This window comes from Aulonocara stuartgranti (genome assembly GCF_965226115.1).
Source record: "Aulonocara stuartgranti genome assembly, chromosome: 8".
Classification (NCBI taxonomy): domain Eukaryota; kingdom Metazoa; phylum Chordata; class Actinopteri; order Cichliformes; family Cichlidae; genus Aulonocara; species Aulonocara stuartgranti.
Window position 1 is genome coordinate 8,640,940 of NC_138959.1, and position 19,348 is coordinate 8,660,287.

The 19,348-nt window shown below is 42.1% G+C and overlaps 1 protein-coding gene across 7 annotated transcripts; it reads left to right on the forward strand.

Annotated features, from left to right (window-relative positions):
* The first annotated feature begins 816 nt into the window (after window positions 1–816).
* Window positions 817–18,169, forward strand: qki2 (QKI, KH domain containing, RNA binding 2). 7 transcript variants are annotated; one of them, XM_082544301.1, is made up of 10 exons: window positions 817–1,227; window positions 1,308–1,475; window positions 3,929–4,077; window positions 5,235–5,351; window positions 10,793–10,936; window positions 12,117–12,204; window positions 12,432–12,716; window positions 13,948–13,971; window positions 14,637–14,714; window positions 16,642–18,169. In XM_082544301.1, exons 2-10 carry the CDS (start codon window positions 1,334–1,336, stop codon window positions 16,662–16,664), a joined length of 1,050 nt encoding a protein of 349 aa, XP_082400427.1. In that variant the 5' UTR covers window positions 817–1,227; window positions 1,308–1,333; the 3' UTR covers window positions 16,665–18,169. The 7 variants fall into 7 exon arrangements, with proteins under 7 accessions (XP_082400427.1, XP_082400426.1, XP_082400428.1 ...); XM_082544300.1 differs by having other exon boundaries at window positions 817–1,475; XM_082544302.1 differs by having other exon boundaries at window positions 817–1,475; window positions 14,640–14,714.
* The last annotated feature ends 1,179 nt before the right edge of the window (window positions 18,170–19,348 follow it).

Consider the following 19,348-nt stretch of genomic DNA (forward strand, 5'->3'; position numbering starts at 1 on the left):
TTTTTCAGAATACCTATCTTTGAAGTTTTGATTTTAAGTATTACATTAAATCATGCACAACTTTTTTTCTAGTATTTTTACTGGCTATTATTTGGCAGTTTTACTTTTTATTTATTTCTATGTTGTCATTAGTTATTGTGATTGATTATTGTTGTGTACCATCAAAAATATAATATTTTCCATAAATGCCTTTTCCTGAAAATGTTTGTCAGCATAACCAGTTTGAGGAGGTGTTGGTGCCTGTGTTTAGTGAGACTGGGAGGTATACTGGGAGAGTATACCCCCCCGTCTGTGTTTGTACTGGTGTACCGTTCAGTTCTGAACGTCACATCTGCTACCCCTGACAAAATATAAGCCGTGCTACCCATTACATAACGAAGGAAAAGGAAAATTAGTACTGAAAACTCGTGAAAACTAAACCAAAAATCGAACATATTTATAAGAAAACCTAAACTGTAATGAACAGATCTACTGAAATCAAAAGAAAACGAATCCAGTAAGGTAAGAAAAAGTACAATCGTCCTCTCTGCAGGACTTTAAGTTAAAAAATAATAATAATAAAGTGCATGAACCTCAAAACATTCAGATCCTGGGGGCGTACACCCTTCATGATTCGAGTGATGGACAGTAACTGTTGTAGAACAGGTGTGCATACCTATGCTGAGCTGTTTTATTGTTATTCAGTGTGTGTGTGTGTGTGTGTGTGTGTGTGCGGGGGTCAGGGAGAAAGAGGGGTGCTGCTTCTCAGGCTGCTGCTGCTGCCGAGGGGACGGGCACGAGCCTCCTCCTCCTCCTCCGCCCATCTCACAGATATCGGCTTCGCGCAGCACGCTCCCGATAGCCCACTCGTCTCGCTGCTGTACTGTAATCATATGATAGTGAGCCGATCCCCGCTGCAGAATACCCACACACCGGCGGACATAAGCAGAGGAGCCGCGGCGGATCAGACTAGTTGATGGTAAACTTGTAACCGCCGGAGACGTGCGCGGAGTCGGGCAAAGTGTCAAACCGAGCTGAACTCTCTCCCCGTACAGGAACTTTTTCAAACTCTGGAGAGTCGGGCAGAGGGGGAACCGTGTGGAAGAAGACAGGGCTCGCATACGAGATATTAACCGAGGGACAGTCGATTTTACAGGAGTTGAGAGTTGAATTTTCTCAGTAGGTGGAGAAGCGGTCAGCGGGTCGCGCTCGGCGGAGTCCTCTGGGATCCTCGCATCGCTTTTCGGGGCGTGTGTTTCTCCCCCTCAAAAAATAATAAATAAGAAAAAAGAAAATAAACCCTTCATCAAGTTTTCCCTGCTCGCTAGGTCACTTTATTGCTTAATCAAAAGCCATGGTTGGGGAGACAGAGGTGAAGGAGAGACCCAAGTCCAACCCGGACTATCTAATGCAGCTGATGAACGACCGAAAGGTGATGAGTTCCCTGCCCAACTTCAGCGGCATCTTCACGCATCTGGAGCGGCTGCTGGATGAAGGTAACCCCCGCATGTGTTTGAAGCTTTGAACTCTGTAGCCACTTGTCACACTACAGGGGGAGATGAGGCCATCTTCTCTCTCTGTCTCTCGTCCAGTTTAGTGGTCAGTGTTCATAAAACGTGGCCGTTATCGACTGACTTTATTGAATTAGTCATTAACTGAAGGAATTCCTCAGTGGCTCCTCAGAAACGTAACAGCAGTGTTACCCACATCACACAGTGGTAAATTATCCTGCTCACAGTCCAATAAGACTGTTTGGATATCAAAACATTTGCCGAGCTGTGAGTGTAAACCCACATTCTTGGCTTCAAATTGTGGATGTAGGGGATGTGTTTGTTGCATGAAGTCACATTTTAATTTGTTGAGAGAAGCAAAGCTCTCTCTCTCTCTCTCTCCCTTTCTCTTTCTCTCTCTCTCTCTCTCACACACACACACACACACATTCACAGAGGGGCAGTTGGTGATGGGAACAAACAGACAGTTGTTAGTCTTTCCCAGTGACCTAATGCGCAGGCTTGTGTGAATGCTTGAGCCCATCCCTGAGCAGGAACGAGACTCTGTCACTGTGCAAAATATTTGATATCTGTATCTGGCTGCTTACACACCCTGAAGTCATGCTTTCTGCACAGAGGATCAATGCACCTGATTAGTTGTACTTGTTGATATGCAAGATAAAAGAGAGGAATCGCAAAGAGACACAGCTCAAATGTCTCTAGTTGCCACCAGCTATCAAGGCCTGTTTTTGCTGCGGTTGCTGCACATCAGGATCACAGAGGTCCCGACTTTGCGCTCTGTGACAAGTCTCGTGACGCAGCAAGGTTGTTCTCATATCAGACGACCTCTACAGCTCGGTAAAGAGGTCGAGTTAACATCTCTGGTTGTGTTCGTGTTAAGGACTGACAGCTGAGCGTATTCATCCCTCAGTGGCGATAATGTGACACCCATGGTTAGCATGAAAGACATTGTGCCATTCCCATTTTTGAGGCTGCCTGTGTCTTCTGCTTGAGTTATGTGGTCAAACTGCTCAGACGTAAGGCCTCTATATCAGAAAAAAAAAGTTTATGTAAGGCATTGTCAGGCTACTTGACTCCTCCAAGGCTGCACTCTTGCCCAGTCTATATATAAAGTCCTATGACAGGCTGAAGTGTTAAGATAAGGCCTGCTGCAGCTCCCTGCTTTGTCTTTTTCTCCTTGGACTTTCTTGTTCTTCTTTCACTTCTCATTTTCCTCGAGCTACTTTTAACTCAAGTGTGACAAAAGCCGTGTTTGTCTGCACAGATTTGTTTGTGTGCTTGCTTTAATAGTCACTTCTGGTGTCCAATAGGTTAGAATTGGTCATTAGGGGATCATCGGTGTCACTGCGGCAGTGGCTGTAATTATAGCGTCCTACTGTAGTTATTACGGTCAGACTTATCACTCTCAGAGCAGGGAGACGTGCCTGTCAGCGTGCTTAGGTCAGATGATATTTGCGCCTCAAGGCAGTTATTCTGCCGTGTGTGTGTGTGTGTGTAAGTGTGTTTGTCAGTGTGTGAGTTCAAACCAGGGGTCTGTGTGTATGTGTCACATATGTGTTTGTCTGCTCCAGTACCAGTTATTATTGTGCTAGTGTGTCATTACAAAGGCATCAGAGGCTAGCATTGGTCATCGAGACAGCACTAAACAAACACACAGGCAGACAAACATAGTCTGTTTTATAACGGTGCTTCTGTAGCAAACCCCAGCCACAGATTAGACCTTTTAAGAAATTAATTTTTACACTTAAGTCAGCTGTTCTGGTTTTTCAGTGACTGCGTATGCTAATATGTTTTATAGTCTCTTCTGATGTTTCGTCGAGCTGAAACGTTTCAGAAAATCATTCGGGATCTATTTTTAAAGTTAATTTTAAAGCCAAATTCATTGATTGTAACTTATCCAAGTGATATTTGGACAAAACAAGATATTCGTACACAAAAAAAATGCTGATAAGTGAAAAAAGCGATTACAGATTAAAATTCTTGCTAATACTAGTATTAATACTAATACTTACTCATATTGCTTTATAAGATACCTTTTCCATATTTGCCTCTGAACGACTGCCCTGCACAGGACCCTCATTGACTGGTAGGTCACTAAGGCCCCCAGTAACTTCTGTTTTTCACTCGCATTATTTACACAGCGATCTGATCTATAGTTGTGTGTGTGTGTGTGTGTCACACAGAAAGAAATAGACAGGAGGCTGTCAGAAATGGAGGACACCTTATTGCAAAGCATTCAGATTTTACATTGTGGTGCAGAATGCTTGTCTCCTGCCTGTTTGTCTGTCAGAGCTTCCTTTAATTCTGGCGACGGTGAGTCATCGTCCTAAGAAACGGACAGAAGAGAAGAAAGAAATGTGAAACTTGCTGTCCCCCTCCTCCATGGACAGACTTTCATAGTTCCTCCTCCTTTCTCTCTTTCTCCCCCCCCCCCAAAGAAATTGGCAGGGTACGCAAAGACATGTACAACGACACGCTGAACGGCGGCATGTTCAACGGACGGGACATGGAGGAACTTCCCGAAGCTGTCGGTCCCGTGGCTCAGCTGCAGGAGAAGCTCTTCGTGCCTGTCAAAGAGTACCCAGATGTGAGTGGGCAAATCAGTGACCTTTGACCTTTCTGTTTACTTTTCACTGTTGTCGCTTTATCTCTTCTTAGTGCAGAAAGGATGCCAGAAAATCAGCGTGGCTCCTGATCACAGGGACATTTTGATTTAGATTTCATCTAAAAGCTGATTTCATTCTGAGATCATCTTTGTCTACACCCAGTGATGTAATCTGAACTTAAAATAGATCAATAATGAACCATAGCCAGTGGGTCCAATGGCATATAAATGAATAATTTGCAGGAATATCTCGGTTTGTTTACTCCAAAAGCCAATATTGTGATGTAAATCTCCCCACTGTGACGCTGTTTTCACCTTTAGGTTTATACCATAAATATTTACAGGAGCTCAAAACAGTGGATTAAGATTTTCCACCAAATATAAAGACAAGTGCACTGCAGCGAAGAGACTTTACCATCCAGCACATCCCTGCTCACGCCAAGTACAGCTAAGCTAAGCACTTCAATATGAGTTATGCTGATCCAGATTGAACGACTCACATGATTTTCTCCACGCATCAGCTCGCCAAATTACCAAATACAATGACAGGCTGTCCTCGCTCACATGACAAGAGACTAACAGGACACATGCAGGACTACATTGGAAAATGGTTGAGATCAGGGTTAAATTTAGAGAGGAGTGTGCACACAAACCTGGATTTGTGTGAGTGTAGGTGAAAGTCGAGGGTGACCTTAGAGGTTGAAATATGTTGCAGCCATTACTCAAGTTAACTTCTGGTTAAACTGGAGGGAAGAAAAGGTGGAAGAAGCTGGACAGTTGTTATCAGACAAGTGGATAAAGACAGAGCAATAGGGAATAGTGGCAGAAAAAAAAGACACACACACACAAACACACACAGGGGGGCAGCTGTCCAGTTAATCACTCAGTCTTAGTGACAGATAAGGTTAAGAGAATGTCACTATCCTGTCATGCCACGAGCACCAGCCAGCACCCATATAATGAGCTATTTTTGTCTCTCTTAGTAACACAAACACATCGCAGATGCACAAACCTCAAAGGCACACTCGCTCGTACAAATACTGGCACGTAGTAAAGACACAGTTTTGGCTTGCAGTGCGCATCAAATCATTTCTTCCTTCAGCTCTGTTTATATCTGTGTGTTTCGCTCTTTTGCGCAGTTCAACTTTGTTGGGAGGATCTTGGGCCCACGTGGACTGACGGCCAAGCAACTGGAAGCGGAAACCGGCTGCAAGATTATGGTGCGAGGAAAGGGCTCCATGAGAGACAAGAAGAAGGTAAACGCACCAAGTAACGCTGAAGATACGTGTGTTTTATCATCACATTTAGGACTGTTTTCGTACATCTTCACGTTATCTTTTTTAAAAGTGAGTCTGATGTACTTTTCTCGATTTTCAGTCATCTCTATCCACAGGTTCAATGATGGGGTTAATTTTAATAGGTCATACCATTGCACCAAAAATGCAACTGCTTGGTTGGTTTCTCTTCTTTGATCTGTGAAATTCTAATTCTGGTTGCGACCTTTGAAGCTCCAACCACCTGCTGATCAAACCTTCTGTTTCTGAGGGGCAGCCAATGAGAAGAAGGCTAGCTAAAAGGAGCCTTAAAGGGAGAAGAGTTAAATGAGCTGTTTAATGCAGAAGATGACCTGAAGGGTCTACATAAATAGCTAGTATAAGAAGGATTACTTTGCATGGTGAATCAGGCAAAGCTACTCTACTAGAATCTGACAGCATGGAGGTGGGAGTGAGCAAATATATTTTGGGAAATATGAATTTGAAAGACTATTGATGAAGGGAACTGGTATAGAATGATTGCACCTCCAATCTTTCCACCTCAGATCCATTGTTCACTTGTTTTTTTACATATTAAAGAAAATGATATAACATTTTAACAAGTGGGGCCCAGGTAGGTGGATTTTATTGCCTCGGGGCATTGCAAAGCTGGCTGTTTTCCTCTCTTTTCAGTCTGCAGCCAATCTAAGCTTTTAGCTGTGGCAGTGATGGTATTCTCTTCATGTAACTCTGGAAGAAATCAAATCAAAGTGTAATAGTGTTTCATGGCAGGTTTACATTCCTTTTAGCTTGAAAGTCGACTTGGAGAAACTCTGGCTGAGGCAAGACATTACTGTCAAAGCTTCATTTTTGGTGTGTTTCCTATAGATCTTAGTTTTAGATGCTTTACAGCTCAACAATGAGATGAATCTGAAAAGCCTTTACACTCCTCCAGAGATTTAAAAACTGCTAAGACTTGCTTTGTAACTTGTTAACAGTACCTGTGATTTGGAGAAAGAATGTTTTAACCCACCACACACTGAAACATGGCTTAAAATTGTAGAAATCTATATGATATATAAGCTGAGTGAATCATCAAGCATCCCCATATGGAAAAGAAATAGAAAAACCTTGCATCAGATGTGGCCTACTTCATATAGTGAATCATATAAGGCTTATATGATTCACTCATGAAAGTGTCCACTTTCATATATTGTTTTAGTAAGTATCCAAAACATACAAGTTTCATTTATATAATTTTTCTAGGGATCTTATATCTGTTTTCACACAAGACAGATACAAACTTTATAAGATTTATATATATCTTTTCCATGTGGGTCTATATAATTCTAAATGAAAAATGTTTATATTAGTAAGTGTAATTTAAAAAAAATATGTTATTTTGTGGTTTAGATGATCTTAGTGTCTAACCTTTAACGAGTAGCTTAATTTTATCCATGTTCAGCAGCATGCACGATTAGCTTCTATGTTCAGGACATTGGGGACGTGTGATAGATATAGAGAGCGAGGCTGAAGTGGACGAAGAGAGACGGGTTTTTCCAGGCCCAGAATGGGACTTCTGAGGTCGTGGGGGGGAGAGACAACAATATACGCACATGTGGTTCATGCACAGGAGAAACAATGAGTCCTTTTTCCTTCACTTCATATTTTATTTGCATGTAAAACTCCAAATTAAAAATACCCAAATTTCCCCCTATGCAGGAAAAACCCTGACAGAGAGCAACTAGATGTAACAGTTTTGGAAATCTCGGGGCCTTACTGGGTGAAATGATTAAACTGACGCATAGTTATGCATGACTTTTTGACCACTCTGCCACATCTAGCCACAAACACAGTTTAATGTTTCTCCGAGACCATGATAATTGTCATCCTAACGAGCTGACGTGCACGCAGAAGCAGACCATGTATCCCATGATGGGTCAAAGAGCTGAAAGACAGAAAGAAGGGCGGATAGATAAATAAAATGTAGGTTATATATAATTTTCTAGCTAATTGGAAAAGGCAGTGAGTTGAGATGAGTTGGCTCAGAAACTGAGAGACAGATTAAGTGGGAGCAAATCTATCTATCTATCTATCTATCTATCTATCTATCTATCTATCTATCTATCTATCTATCTATCTATCTATCTATCTATCTATCTATCTATCTATCTATCTATCTATCTATCTATCTATCTATCTATCTGTCTGTCTGTCTGTCTGTCTGTCTGTCTGTCTGTCTGTCTGTTCCTTCTCTCAAACTGAGTTTTGCTGCTCCGTTTTTCTTTCCTGTCCTGGTGTTCGGTCCATCTGTCCTCCCTTCCTCTCCCCTGGTGTCTGCTGTTGGACGGAGTCGGCTCAAGCTTTCCAAACGGCAGGTGGAGCAAGTCCAGCATTCCACCCCCCTCCCCAGTCACTCTCTCTCTCTCTCTCCAGAACATTCCCTACCCTGCACGCCCCTCAGTCAGAGACTCACACATACAGAAACACACAGAGACAGAGAGGGAAGGAAAACAGAGACACAGTGGGAGGCAACTGGGGGAGAAGGGAGAAAGATGTTGACTTTTAGTGCTCTTCAAAAATGATACATCTCACTTGACAAAACAGCCACAGAGGACACAATCTGCCGGAATGCCACACTGAGATCTCGGAATTTCTGTTTTAACTGTAGCTGCACCTCACAGTTATCTTCACTGGGAAAATAGTCTATTTATAATTTGTAATATCTGGCAGTCAATTCTGAAAAACAAAATTACGATTCTGCTGTCGCGTTAGAAGTTGTGTGAAGCTTCACTCAGAGGATTAGCTCTGAAGGACAAGCTTGCTCATTCTTTCCTCGGAGTCAGATGATGAGATTGCTATCACTTTCATTTCTGTATAACAAATTTGAAACTGAAGAGGGTTCACTTATCTTGGCATGAAGACTGAAAGGAAAGAAGCAAGCCTGGCAACTAAACTGTGCATAGTCAAGAAATGTTTCCTCACATAAGCCACGAATTTGCCATTTTGTCAAACTTTTGTTGTTTGGTTTGTTACTCGGCGGATTTTGTTATTCTAGGCTCGACCCAGATCGCTTGTTTCCCTCCCCTTGCACTACACTGCGAGTGTCGTGTCTGCTTGTTTATTCAAGTTGCTGCAAACAATGTGCTGCTCCTCTATGCACCGCTGTGCTTGAAGCTAAGGCTAACATCAACAACAACAATGGCAAACCAAAGCATTTGAAAAAAGGAAATTTGTACTGACAGAGTTGCTGGAGGAAAAGTTGTAGGCAAAGCTGTAGCGGTTGATGCTGGGGGCGGACGTGAATTTCCACAGCAGTCCCATTCACATGCTGTTTTATTTAGTTGAAAACCAAGAATGTTCCTGTCAGACTTGAGTGGAAAAGATCTCTGGTGAACCATGAATGCCTAAGAAAAATCTGAAACCTTTGCTCAGATATTTTAGTCTAGACCAAGGGTATCAAACATGCAGCCCGGGGGCCAGAAGCAGTCCATCAAAGGATCTAATTTGGTCCAATAGGTGGATTTGCAAAGTCTGAAAAATAGTTGGAAGTTCAGCAAAGATACTTACTACACAGGAGAAGGAACCTGCTGTGTGAAAGTAAAGAGTATGTGTATCTGCAAATAAGTTGTGTAAATCTTAAAAAGTACACTAGTATTGTTGCAAGTGAAGAGTTTGTGGCTCTCCACTGTAATCTCTTAATTTCTTATCCACACAGAGTGAGTATAGGCTTACATGTGGAGTTGAACTGAAATCGCACCTTGTCTTATGACATCTCATGCTGCTCATCATCCATTTTCTAAATGGATCACTTATTAAATGTGAAAATTATTAACCAAGATCTATGTCTTGCTTTGTCTGGCAGATTTTTAAAAGAATGGGGTCAGTGTTCAGCTTTTAGGAGGAAATCTCCAGAATGTACTTATTTACATCACTAAAGAAAGAGAAAACTTTGGAGTGTCAGAGTTCTGGTATTTTCTTTTAATAAATAAAGTTTTAATGTAATGTTTTTAATAGTATGGCTGACCGAATCACCCAACAGATTTTGCCAACCCAGGTGTCCATGTGAGGCTGACGATAACAAGCTTATTCCCAAACAGACTTTCTTCAAATTGCTTGAATTACATGATAGGAAATTGCAATTCACCGTTTTCAGTTACATGACTGGCGCCTGTTCCAACATACTGGACACACTCCATTAAACTCCAACACAAGCCTGTTGGTTTTTCCATCTGTTGTGAGCCTTAAATATTTAGATGATCTTCCCAAAAAATAAAAGATGTGTAAACAAACTGCAAGTTTTGGGTACCTGCAATCCATATACTGCATCTGTCACAGCATTTCACTAAAAGCTGTGAAGTCTGTGCCAGAGCTCAGCATTTGCAGTGTTTTACATATGTGTTGTGGGTTATACCTTCTTTTGGAAGAACAGCAGTTTTACGTACAGTTTATTCAATCTGAGCCAACATTTATGACATTTGGGAGATGAGACAGGAAAAGGACTTGTTCCTTGTCAAAGCAATAGTAAGGACTAGTTAAGGGAAGCATGCCATCTAACATGGATTGGTTGTTGTTAGATTGAGAGTCATTGTTCTGGGGCATTAAAAACAAGGCAGTAATATTTTGAAAAGGTTACATGACGTTTTTTAATCAAAACCCATGTCTGATGTCGGTTTTAATGACCCACCATTGACAGAGTTGCTGTGATCAATTGGTTTGCATAGCTGCACTCTGCTCTTCCCTATCAGTTGCGAAAAAAACGAGTAGCTCATTAGTGCATCCGAAAAACCGGCTATCGGGCATTTAGGCAAAACAAAGCTGGTAAAAAAATAACTCGGGCAGTGTAAGAAAGCTTTGTGTTGCCCTCCAGGTGGGCCCTTGTATAATGATGTGTCACATGAAAACTATGAATTATCTGTAACACACAAAAGCAGATAATGGAGCTATTTGGAACACAGATGCATCCAAAACATGTGTGTAACCAGGTTTACCAGGAAACCGACAAATGCAATCAGCTGCAGTGTCGTTGGTGTTTTACTTGACAACGACTTCATAAGCGTTGATTTATTAGTCATTTCACTATCAGTTTTAACGAAGTGACAGAGCAGGGAGAAGGGAAGAAAGGAGGTGTTAAAGACAAAAGAGATTTAGGGAGATGTTACACAAAAACTCGAGAGTGCAAAACCTTCAGTTCAGTTCAATGCAACACCAATCTTGTGTAACCACTGAAGAACAGCACGTTGTTCCACGAGTTTGATACGCCTCCCGAGTTGCATTAGACAACCTTGAGCCTTGTGTGTAGTTTGAGGGCGAACCAGAACCAGAGCCAAAGAAGAAAGAAAAGTGAAAATCCTGTTCCCTCTCCGTAGCAAAAGGACCGAGGTTGTGTGTGGTGCATTCAAAAAAGAGCTTCTTTTTTTTCTTAAACTGTTTGTGTGTTTCAGGAGGAGATGAACCGAGGGAAGCCCAACTGGGAGCACCTCAGCGAGGACCTCCACGTCCTGATCACAGTGGAGGACACACACAACCGCGCCAAGATCAAACTCCAGCGGGCCATCAACGAGGTCAAGAAACTTCTCGTGCCCGCTGTGAGTATCAGTATAGCGTTTTACGTACAGAACCGAGGGAAAAACTGTGTGACTGGATCAGAGTTCGCTGTGTTGGTATGCATGGAAGGGGGAAGGGGGATTGTCAGACCAAAAGTGTGTGTGTATATGTGTGTGTTTGTGCCTTTTTTTGTGTGTGTCTCTGTGTGTATGAGAGAGTATGTGTAAAGGGTTAGGGTAATTAGGGAACACGCATAAAGGGGTTTCCATGGAAACCCCGGGTTGTTTGAAAGGCTGAGGGAATGAATGGAGAGTCTGTTCACTCGTTCTCCCCACTCCATCACTGCTTTCACTCGTTCACAACTCACTTCATTCCCAACTACTGGCTACAGTATTCCTTTTTCTCCATGTTTTTTCTTTTTTTTTTTGTCCACACAAGAGAACATTTTGATTGCACTCCTCAACATTTCTCACATTCCCCAGCCCACCTACTGCCCCCCTACAGACTCACATAAACGTACACAGTGATCACACTGGAACATTGCGCACACACGGGCATATAGACACAGGGACACACACACCAATACTCTAAATTATCCCGTGTTTGACACATAACCACAAAGGCACATATTTCGAAATCACAAAGCCTTTCCTTTTTCATCTCTGCATTATTTGCAACAATAGAAACAGAATGAAAAGCCCAGCGGGAGGGGGGGGGGGTCTATTGCAGCAATCAGCCGTCACTTCCCGTTCAGTCACAGCACGGTACACGCCAGCCCTCAGCTTTAAAGTATGTGAGGAGTGTGTGAAGGCAGTCAGGAGCTAAAACACCTGTTAATCTATGGTTGTGCATGTATGTGTGTTTGTGTGCAGGATAACGTCAATGATATGTGTTAGTTTAACCCAGCTGACCTTCCTCTCGAAATGTAAATCAGTCAAGCTTTTCACCACGCTGTAACTAGAGCTAAGAAGCTAGCGTCGCTGACACTGAATATGTCTTGTGTGGTGGGGCGGCTATGTTCAAGGTCTGCTCGGCTTCGTCACAGGCAGTGTTTAAGATCCCCGACGTTTTTCCCTTTAGAAAACATTTAGCATACTGTAAGATTTGATGACTTCTTGAAGGGAATCTGACAAAAGTTCATTCATTTGCTTGTGAATTGGTCAGTGACAGTCATGGCTAAGGAAGCTGATTGTGCTGCTCTGCTTGCATGTGCTGGTGTAGGCTGAGGGGGAGGACAACCTGAAGAAAATGCAGCTGATGGAGCTGGCCATTCTCAATGGGACCTACAGAGACGCCAATGTCAAGACGCGTAAGGATGACATCATAGATACATGTGGAGGAGGGTTGGTGGGTGACAAAGGAAGGGTCTTGGTACAGGAGTCCACTGTATATATGAACAATGCCTCTGTTTCTCCTTTTAAATAGACTGTTTGTTCTCCCTTCTTCTTCTCTGTCTATTGTATGTGCACTTTGTGTGCGCTCACATGTGGGTGTGTGCTCAGATTTTTCATTATTATATGTTTGTGTGCTTTACAGCCACCGCTGCCTTTCCTCTAGCGACCCCTCAGGCGCCTCGGATCATCACAGGCCCGACGCCCGTCCTGCCCCCCACCCTGCGCAACCCCGCCCCTGTCACCACACCTACACTCATGCCTCTGATCCGTCAGATCCAGAGCTCCACTCTCGTGCCGGGAGCCAATCCACATCCGGCGCTGGTGCAGCAAGGGCCCGAATCTGGAATCATCTACACGCCCTATGAGTATCCCTACACACTCACGCCCTCCATATTGGAATACCCGATTGACTCAACTGGAGTATTAGGTATATAAAAATGGAAAGTCCTGCACTGTCATGCGTAGTCAATGGATGTATTATGAGAACTGGATACTGGACTCCAATAAAAGTTTCTTACCAAACATTAGAAAAGAAAATCCTTCCGTAAGGGTTTCTTTTCCTTGCCCTTCCCATTTACCCCCAAAATTTCACACTGAAATACTGAACAGGGCCACAGCAAAGTTCTGCACTAGCATCACCAAACCTACATTTATAGATTTGTGGTTAGCAGAGTCATATAAAAGTGCACATTATTATTTTACTACATTTAATTTAAAGATAAGATTATCACAGTGTAGCTCACCGTGCAGTGCTGTCAGAGGTGCTGCTTGGGGCTCCCGGCCCCAGGGCTGACGAACTTTAAACTACAGCAATGGAAATGTGCATCCTTTATGATGACAGTAGGAGAGACCTGACCTCCCTAACAGGGCCTCTCCTGACTCCACTCACTCCCCTTCTACTGTGGCACGCATGAATCTGTTTAAACAACCCTACTAACGACTCAGAATATAATGCTAATTGCTAGTCTAGCTTTAACGCTGGTTAACGGACACTTAAATAACATAACTTCCTCAAGCATCAAATAATTTGTTTTGTTTACTTTGATGTTTGCCATTTGTTATCGTAGCTAGCAGAGCAGCCTGGTGTGTCCAGATCTGCTGGCCATGACGTGACAGTTGAATGTGAGTTGGGAAGTCTGTTTACAATTTACTTGTTAATGTAGCCTGCAGGCTAGATGAACGTAGAAGCTAATAGTTACAGTATTAAAACGTCATAATCAGTCAGCTTGGTGCTGTTGCAAAAATAAAAATTAGATTAATGTGTTACCTGTTTGTTTTACAGGACTGCTGTTGGTGTTGTATCAGATTATTTAGTTGGAGAGGCCCTGTTGTGAAATTTTGTCCAAGGGCTAAAAAGATTCTATAATCGCCACTGGACACTATCACTATACAGTTACAATACAGCAATTGTACCAATCTTGATGCATTTCAAGGCAGTTAACTACGATAAATCATGATAACTGTGTTTCTAAACCCTTTCAAAAGATAAAAAGCAGGAATAAATTATTTATTCACTGCACTTTAGCGACAAAGTTTTCAGTTTAACTTAATTAAAGGGCCCAGTTTGCCACAGGGACAAATTGGTTACCATATCCAGTTCTTGTAATACATCCACAGCATATATAGATGCATGCAGAAGCTCATTGCTGGGCTAACAGTCCCTTCTCCCTGTGTTTTTGCAGGTATGGCTTTCCCAACCAAAGGCTAAGCGATAGCAACCCTTCCTAGCACACACACGGACTGGCTTGCAGAGACCCCTCCTCCCCTTTCCTCCTCCTCTCCCTCCCATCCTCCTACACACTTATCCCACAGAGCAAACATGCAAAGTTTGCTTATACTTTAGGATGACAGATTCCTCAACAGTCATTATGTAGTCAAGTGTCCATTCCTGTTAATTTCCTCTTTGTATTAGCACACTAGTGTTGTGGTGTGACAGCTATTTAACTTTTTTTAATAGTTCAGCTTCCGCTTGTAATTTTTTAACCTATTTTAGTGAACCCATAGATATTTTAGAGCTGCTGTTTGTGATTTAACCTATGTTAAAGCTTATTTTGATCACAGAGCTATATAGAGTGACTTTGCTTACAGCTGATGTTGAATCTACTAGTGAAGCTTAATGAGAAATTAGTGGTTTGGTTTAATATTTTCTTTAGAGAACAGAAGACCACAAAACAACAAAAGATTCTCTCTCTTAGAAGCGAGATGTGTTTGACTTATTTTCACCCTCAGCCTTGAACACTTTGTAAATTCCTGGTTTCACTGATGTTGGTGCCATGGGTGGACTGTCTGATGTCTTTCTGATGAGTAACCTTCTGTGTTCTGTTTTGGCGATGCCAATGGCTGTTAGCAGGTGCCATGACCACTAAGGTACGACGCCACGACAAGAGAATCCATCCTTACCAAAGGGTAGTGACCACAGACAGAGGTTAGTTAGCTCACCAGCCACTTTATGTGTATGTGTATCTGTATGTGTGAGTGTTAGCGTGTGTGCATGCAGACCAATGGACCAATTTCAGTTTACATGTGTCTGTAATATGGCATGCCTAAATAAGAAGTAACTGTGTCAGGCGAAAAGGTCACAATGTGAAACAGTATTTGTTGCAGTGAAAGTGAAATAAGTGAGCGGATTGGGAGGAACCATGTTAGGGGTGACAGCTGCAGCGGTTATCTGTGCTCGCCTGTTAACTTAAACTGGATGGCTCTCAGGCCGGGAACCTCTCAATTAGAATGGATCGTTCCATTCATGTGACTCGGTCCTTGTGACTCTGGATTCGGAGTCCTCTCTCAGAAACTTTTATTTTTTTTGTTGTTGTTGTTGTTTATCTCTTCAGTACTACTTTTGACCCTGCAAATACTGTGGGAAACATATTTATACCCAACTTCATTCCACTAGATTCCACAGATATTTTTTTATTACTGATGAAATCCTGTGTTACGCCCACTTACTACATGACACTTAAACGGATTTTCTTTCTTCTAAAGATCTTTCAATTCATGGCGATCTTTAGTTTTTACTACTAAAACACAGCGTGTGATAACTACTGAAGTCTGTGTTACAAGCTCTTTTGTACGAAATACTGTTGTTTGTGGTCTTATCGGTCGCCCACTGGACTTTATCATTGGGGCTGTTTACATCTTTCATTTATTTCCTAGCCAGAGTGGTGCTGTTACCATGTATTTAGCTGCAAAATAAATTTGTATATAGGGATTTTAAGTAAGGATTTAAGTGCTTATATAAAGCTTATGGAACAAGATCGCTTGGAAATACTTGTAGTTTGTTTTTGTTTTTTTTTTAGTTTGTAAATTTTTATTTTTGTTTTTATGGTATGCTTTTTATAGATGAAGTGTCTCCATGTAAAACTTTATTCAAAGTGTGTAGCTACTACTGTTTTAGTCACCGCGAAGGTGGCAATGAAGGCAGTGTTTTGCTCTGTGTATTTAAGATGAGGTGACCTTCTCGATTCACGGGCCTCGTGACTGTTTTATGCAATAGAAATGGACTTAGCTAGCTACAATATATGTGTGTGTGAGCGGTGGCGCTCTTGTTGTACACAATGGACAAAAAAACACTAAAAGGCAATAAAGATGACTATTGAAAAAAAAACAACATCTCTAAGGAAAACCAAAGCCTCTAAATTCTTGCAGATAGACTTGTCTATTGTGAAACTGTTTCTTAAGTCCCTCTAAAATCACCATCTCTTAACCTCTCATTGCTGTCTCTTACGGTGCCTCTTTGCTTACTGTAGTTTTTAGGCGCTCTTCTAATACTTCATAGCAAATGGATCAAACCATAATCAATAATCAGTTAATCACCAAGATCTTATGCCTGCTGCTAAACATGAGCTCCACTTGTGAGTAAATGAAAGTTTTTCTGAGGCCTGAGCACTTTTTTCCTTGGACATAAAGGTCACTCTCTCACCCACATGAAACCATGCCGTCTCCCTCTCTGTCCATGGTTTCACTGTCTGTCTGTGCTAGACGTAGCCCAGCTAGCATGAGTAGTATCACTATAGCAGCAGTCTCATGACAGGAGGGGCGCCTCCTAAACCTCAGCCCTGCTAACGCATTCATGAGCACATGTGAGCATTGCTAACCAGCCATTCCTTATGTCAACACCCAGAGGTTGATGTAAGTTTGCGCGAATGGTTATGCGGAGCTCATGAAGGTGTTGTGCAGCTCTTGTGTAATGCGCCTCCTGCTGTGTGACTGCAGTAGATCTGCCTTGTTGTCATCCCGACGCCACTAGCTGACACTAATCTCTCTTCTATCTTTTTTTCTTTTTATGTCCCCCCTTTTATGTGCCCTTTTTGTTTCCTTTCCACGTCTGTCCGTCTCTGTCCGTCTAACTCTAGCTGCCACGGCAACTAACCCATGACCCCTTGACCTTCTGACCTTTCCGTCCACTGATGACCCACCCATCTCTGCCCGCTGGCGCGCTCATTGGCCCGCGGCCCTGCCACTCCCCCAAGCTCAGCCAACCAGAGACCAGAACATTGGGAGCAACCCAGCTGCTTCTGTTTAACCAACCAACCAGACGACAGCGATCATGGGAATAAACCTCAGGACCCCGCCCATCACCGAGTCCTAACCCAAACTTTACCAAACGTGCCTTCTTCCGATAGCCCAAAGCCAGTCGAAATTACAACCTTAAGCAGTAGACTTTACTGAGGATGGGCCACAAACTGGTGAAGGGCTCCTAAATAACCCCCGGCTGTGCCACACTGTCTCTCTGAGCTGCCATGCCTTCAGTCCATTTGATGCAATAATAATAACATGGTAACTAAACTGATAATGGTGATACTTATCCAGCACAGAAACCCTCCATAAATACTAAACTGACGGAGATATGTTGGTGTTTTGATACATTTTTTTCCTCAGCGGGCACCTCTCTTACCTTATTCACATTATAACATTTATAATTCATTTACAAATGCTCACGTATTGTCATGCTTTCCTTTTAAAAAGACGGTTCCAGATATGCATTTGACAGGTCAGATACTGCACAGCACGTACCGTCAAAAATGTCTCTTACTTCCTCTTGGTAACACATAAAATGCCAACGTGGAGCTTTTTAAAAAAAACTTCTTTCATTATAAAGCGACAGGTGCTCGATGGGGAAAAAGAACAAACTGGAATCCAAAATGCCAAAGTATCTCTGAGTGTTTCCTAATAGGTAACGTGTCTTTATACTGAGACGACGCATACAGGACGAATGCCAAGCCTGTGCAGTATGAATACACACATAAAGGGGAGGGAAGGTTGAACTCCTTTTGTCAAATTCTCGAGGACTTACACAACGATGCCTTTTTTTTCTCCACACTACAGTATTCAGCGAGCTTGAACAACAGTGCCTTTATTTATTGAGAGCAATGGAACAATGTTACACCTAAATCTTTTACTATGGCATCATGGCATTGTGCCCAGCTTGGTATTATATCATCTCCATTTTTACGACTTTACATCCACGGCTCTTCTCAATTCAAATTACGGTGCCAAGAGAATAAATAAAAATAATAAAAGGTGGCTCATTTGAATTAGAAGTGCAGCGCAGTATCGAAGCTACGTCTGAAATGTTTATGTGAGGTTCGGACGCCTTCGTAGAACAGTGTTACATTTTATGTCTTTGTTTTATTGTTTCTTTCGGGTGATTGTGCTGCTGGAGATGAAGTCATCCTTATGTCTCTGCATGTGTTGTTTTTTTTGTTTTTTTTGGAGGGTGTGGTACGGTTTTACAAACACGCGCACACACACACACAAGCCAAGTGATGCCTTGATATAAGAGAAAACATGCATTCGTAACATCTGTAACAAGTTTATAATGTATTTTTATATCCTATTTTGTACGTGAAAATAACATTAAATGACCTTTTCAGATGAGAACATTATGCCTTATTATGGAGAATAATTTGATAACTATCACTATCCTTCATGTGTCATAAGTAATCATGTCACAATGTCCTGATAAACTGGAGTCTCTGATGTTCTCTGTATTAACTTGAGCCTCCTTTGCTTGCCTTCTGTGCCTTTTTGTATACTATGAGTGTGACAATTAACAGTGTAGTACAACATTAATCTACTCTTCAGTGCCAAGTGTAGGTTACTAACTGTTACCACTTCTGTGATTATTAACCTCTTTAATGGTATCTGTCTCTGCCTTTTAAAAAAAAATACATGTGTGTCTAAAAAGAATTAAAATGAAAACAGGAAGATACGTGTTGAACGATGATCTTTTAACTTTTAAAGTATTCTGAGCAGAAATAACTCTTTGTAAACGATTAAACTCATAGTTGTAAAACTAACAAACTTTGTTGCTTTTTCTCTGTAGCACTTAATTATGCAAATCGGCTTCCTTTCCGCATACTAATCACAAAACACTCCTCAGATTCACAAGGGGTGGGGAAAAAACCCAAGCTGATACTTAAAGACAAAAAGGAGGGAAAAGGGCCAAAACATGTTTTTCCCACTTCTCCTTTTTTTTTCTTCCTGTGTTCTGGCTCTCTGTCTTCCTCTGTTATTTAAGTGGACATTACACACATTGATGTGTGTAATAAGAGAGAAGAAAACACCCAGCTCACCATGGTTTCTCACAGGCATGCACATGTATAACAGAAAAAAAAATAAAACCGGCGTGTGGGTTTCAGGTTTGGGGGACGAGATGGCTGGGGAATTGAAGGGAAATTGATTGTGCAAGCTCGCCCTTAAACATCTGCAGAGTAAATATTCCACATGATCACGGTCCGTCCCTGAAGCCTCAGAAAACCACAGCTAATAACCCACATGCTGTGTGTCATGGTAGCGATTGCTTGTTTTCATTTAAACTGAGAAATTTGAGCCTGTCGACACCTGTAGTTAAGTAAAAGTTCTTTTTAAAACTGCAGATTTAAAGTTTCTCACATGTAAAAAAAAAAAAATCACATGAGGGTTTTTTCTGTGGTGAATGAACCCGTGGGTGGCTCATTCGCCCTCTCCCTGCCCTTCCTGCTTTCATTGTGGAGTCGGGGGGTGAGGGGGTGGGGGGGGTTGATATTGAACTTCAGGCTTGGAGTTGAGCCTGCACTG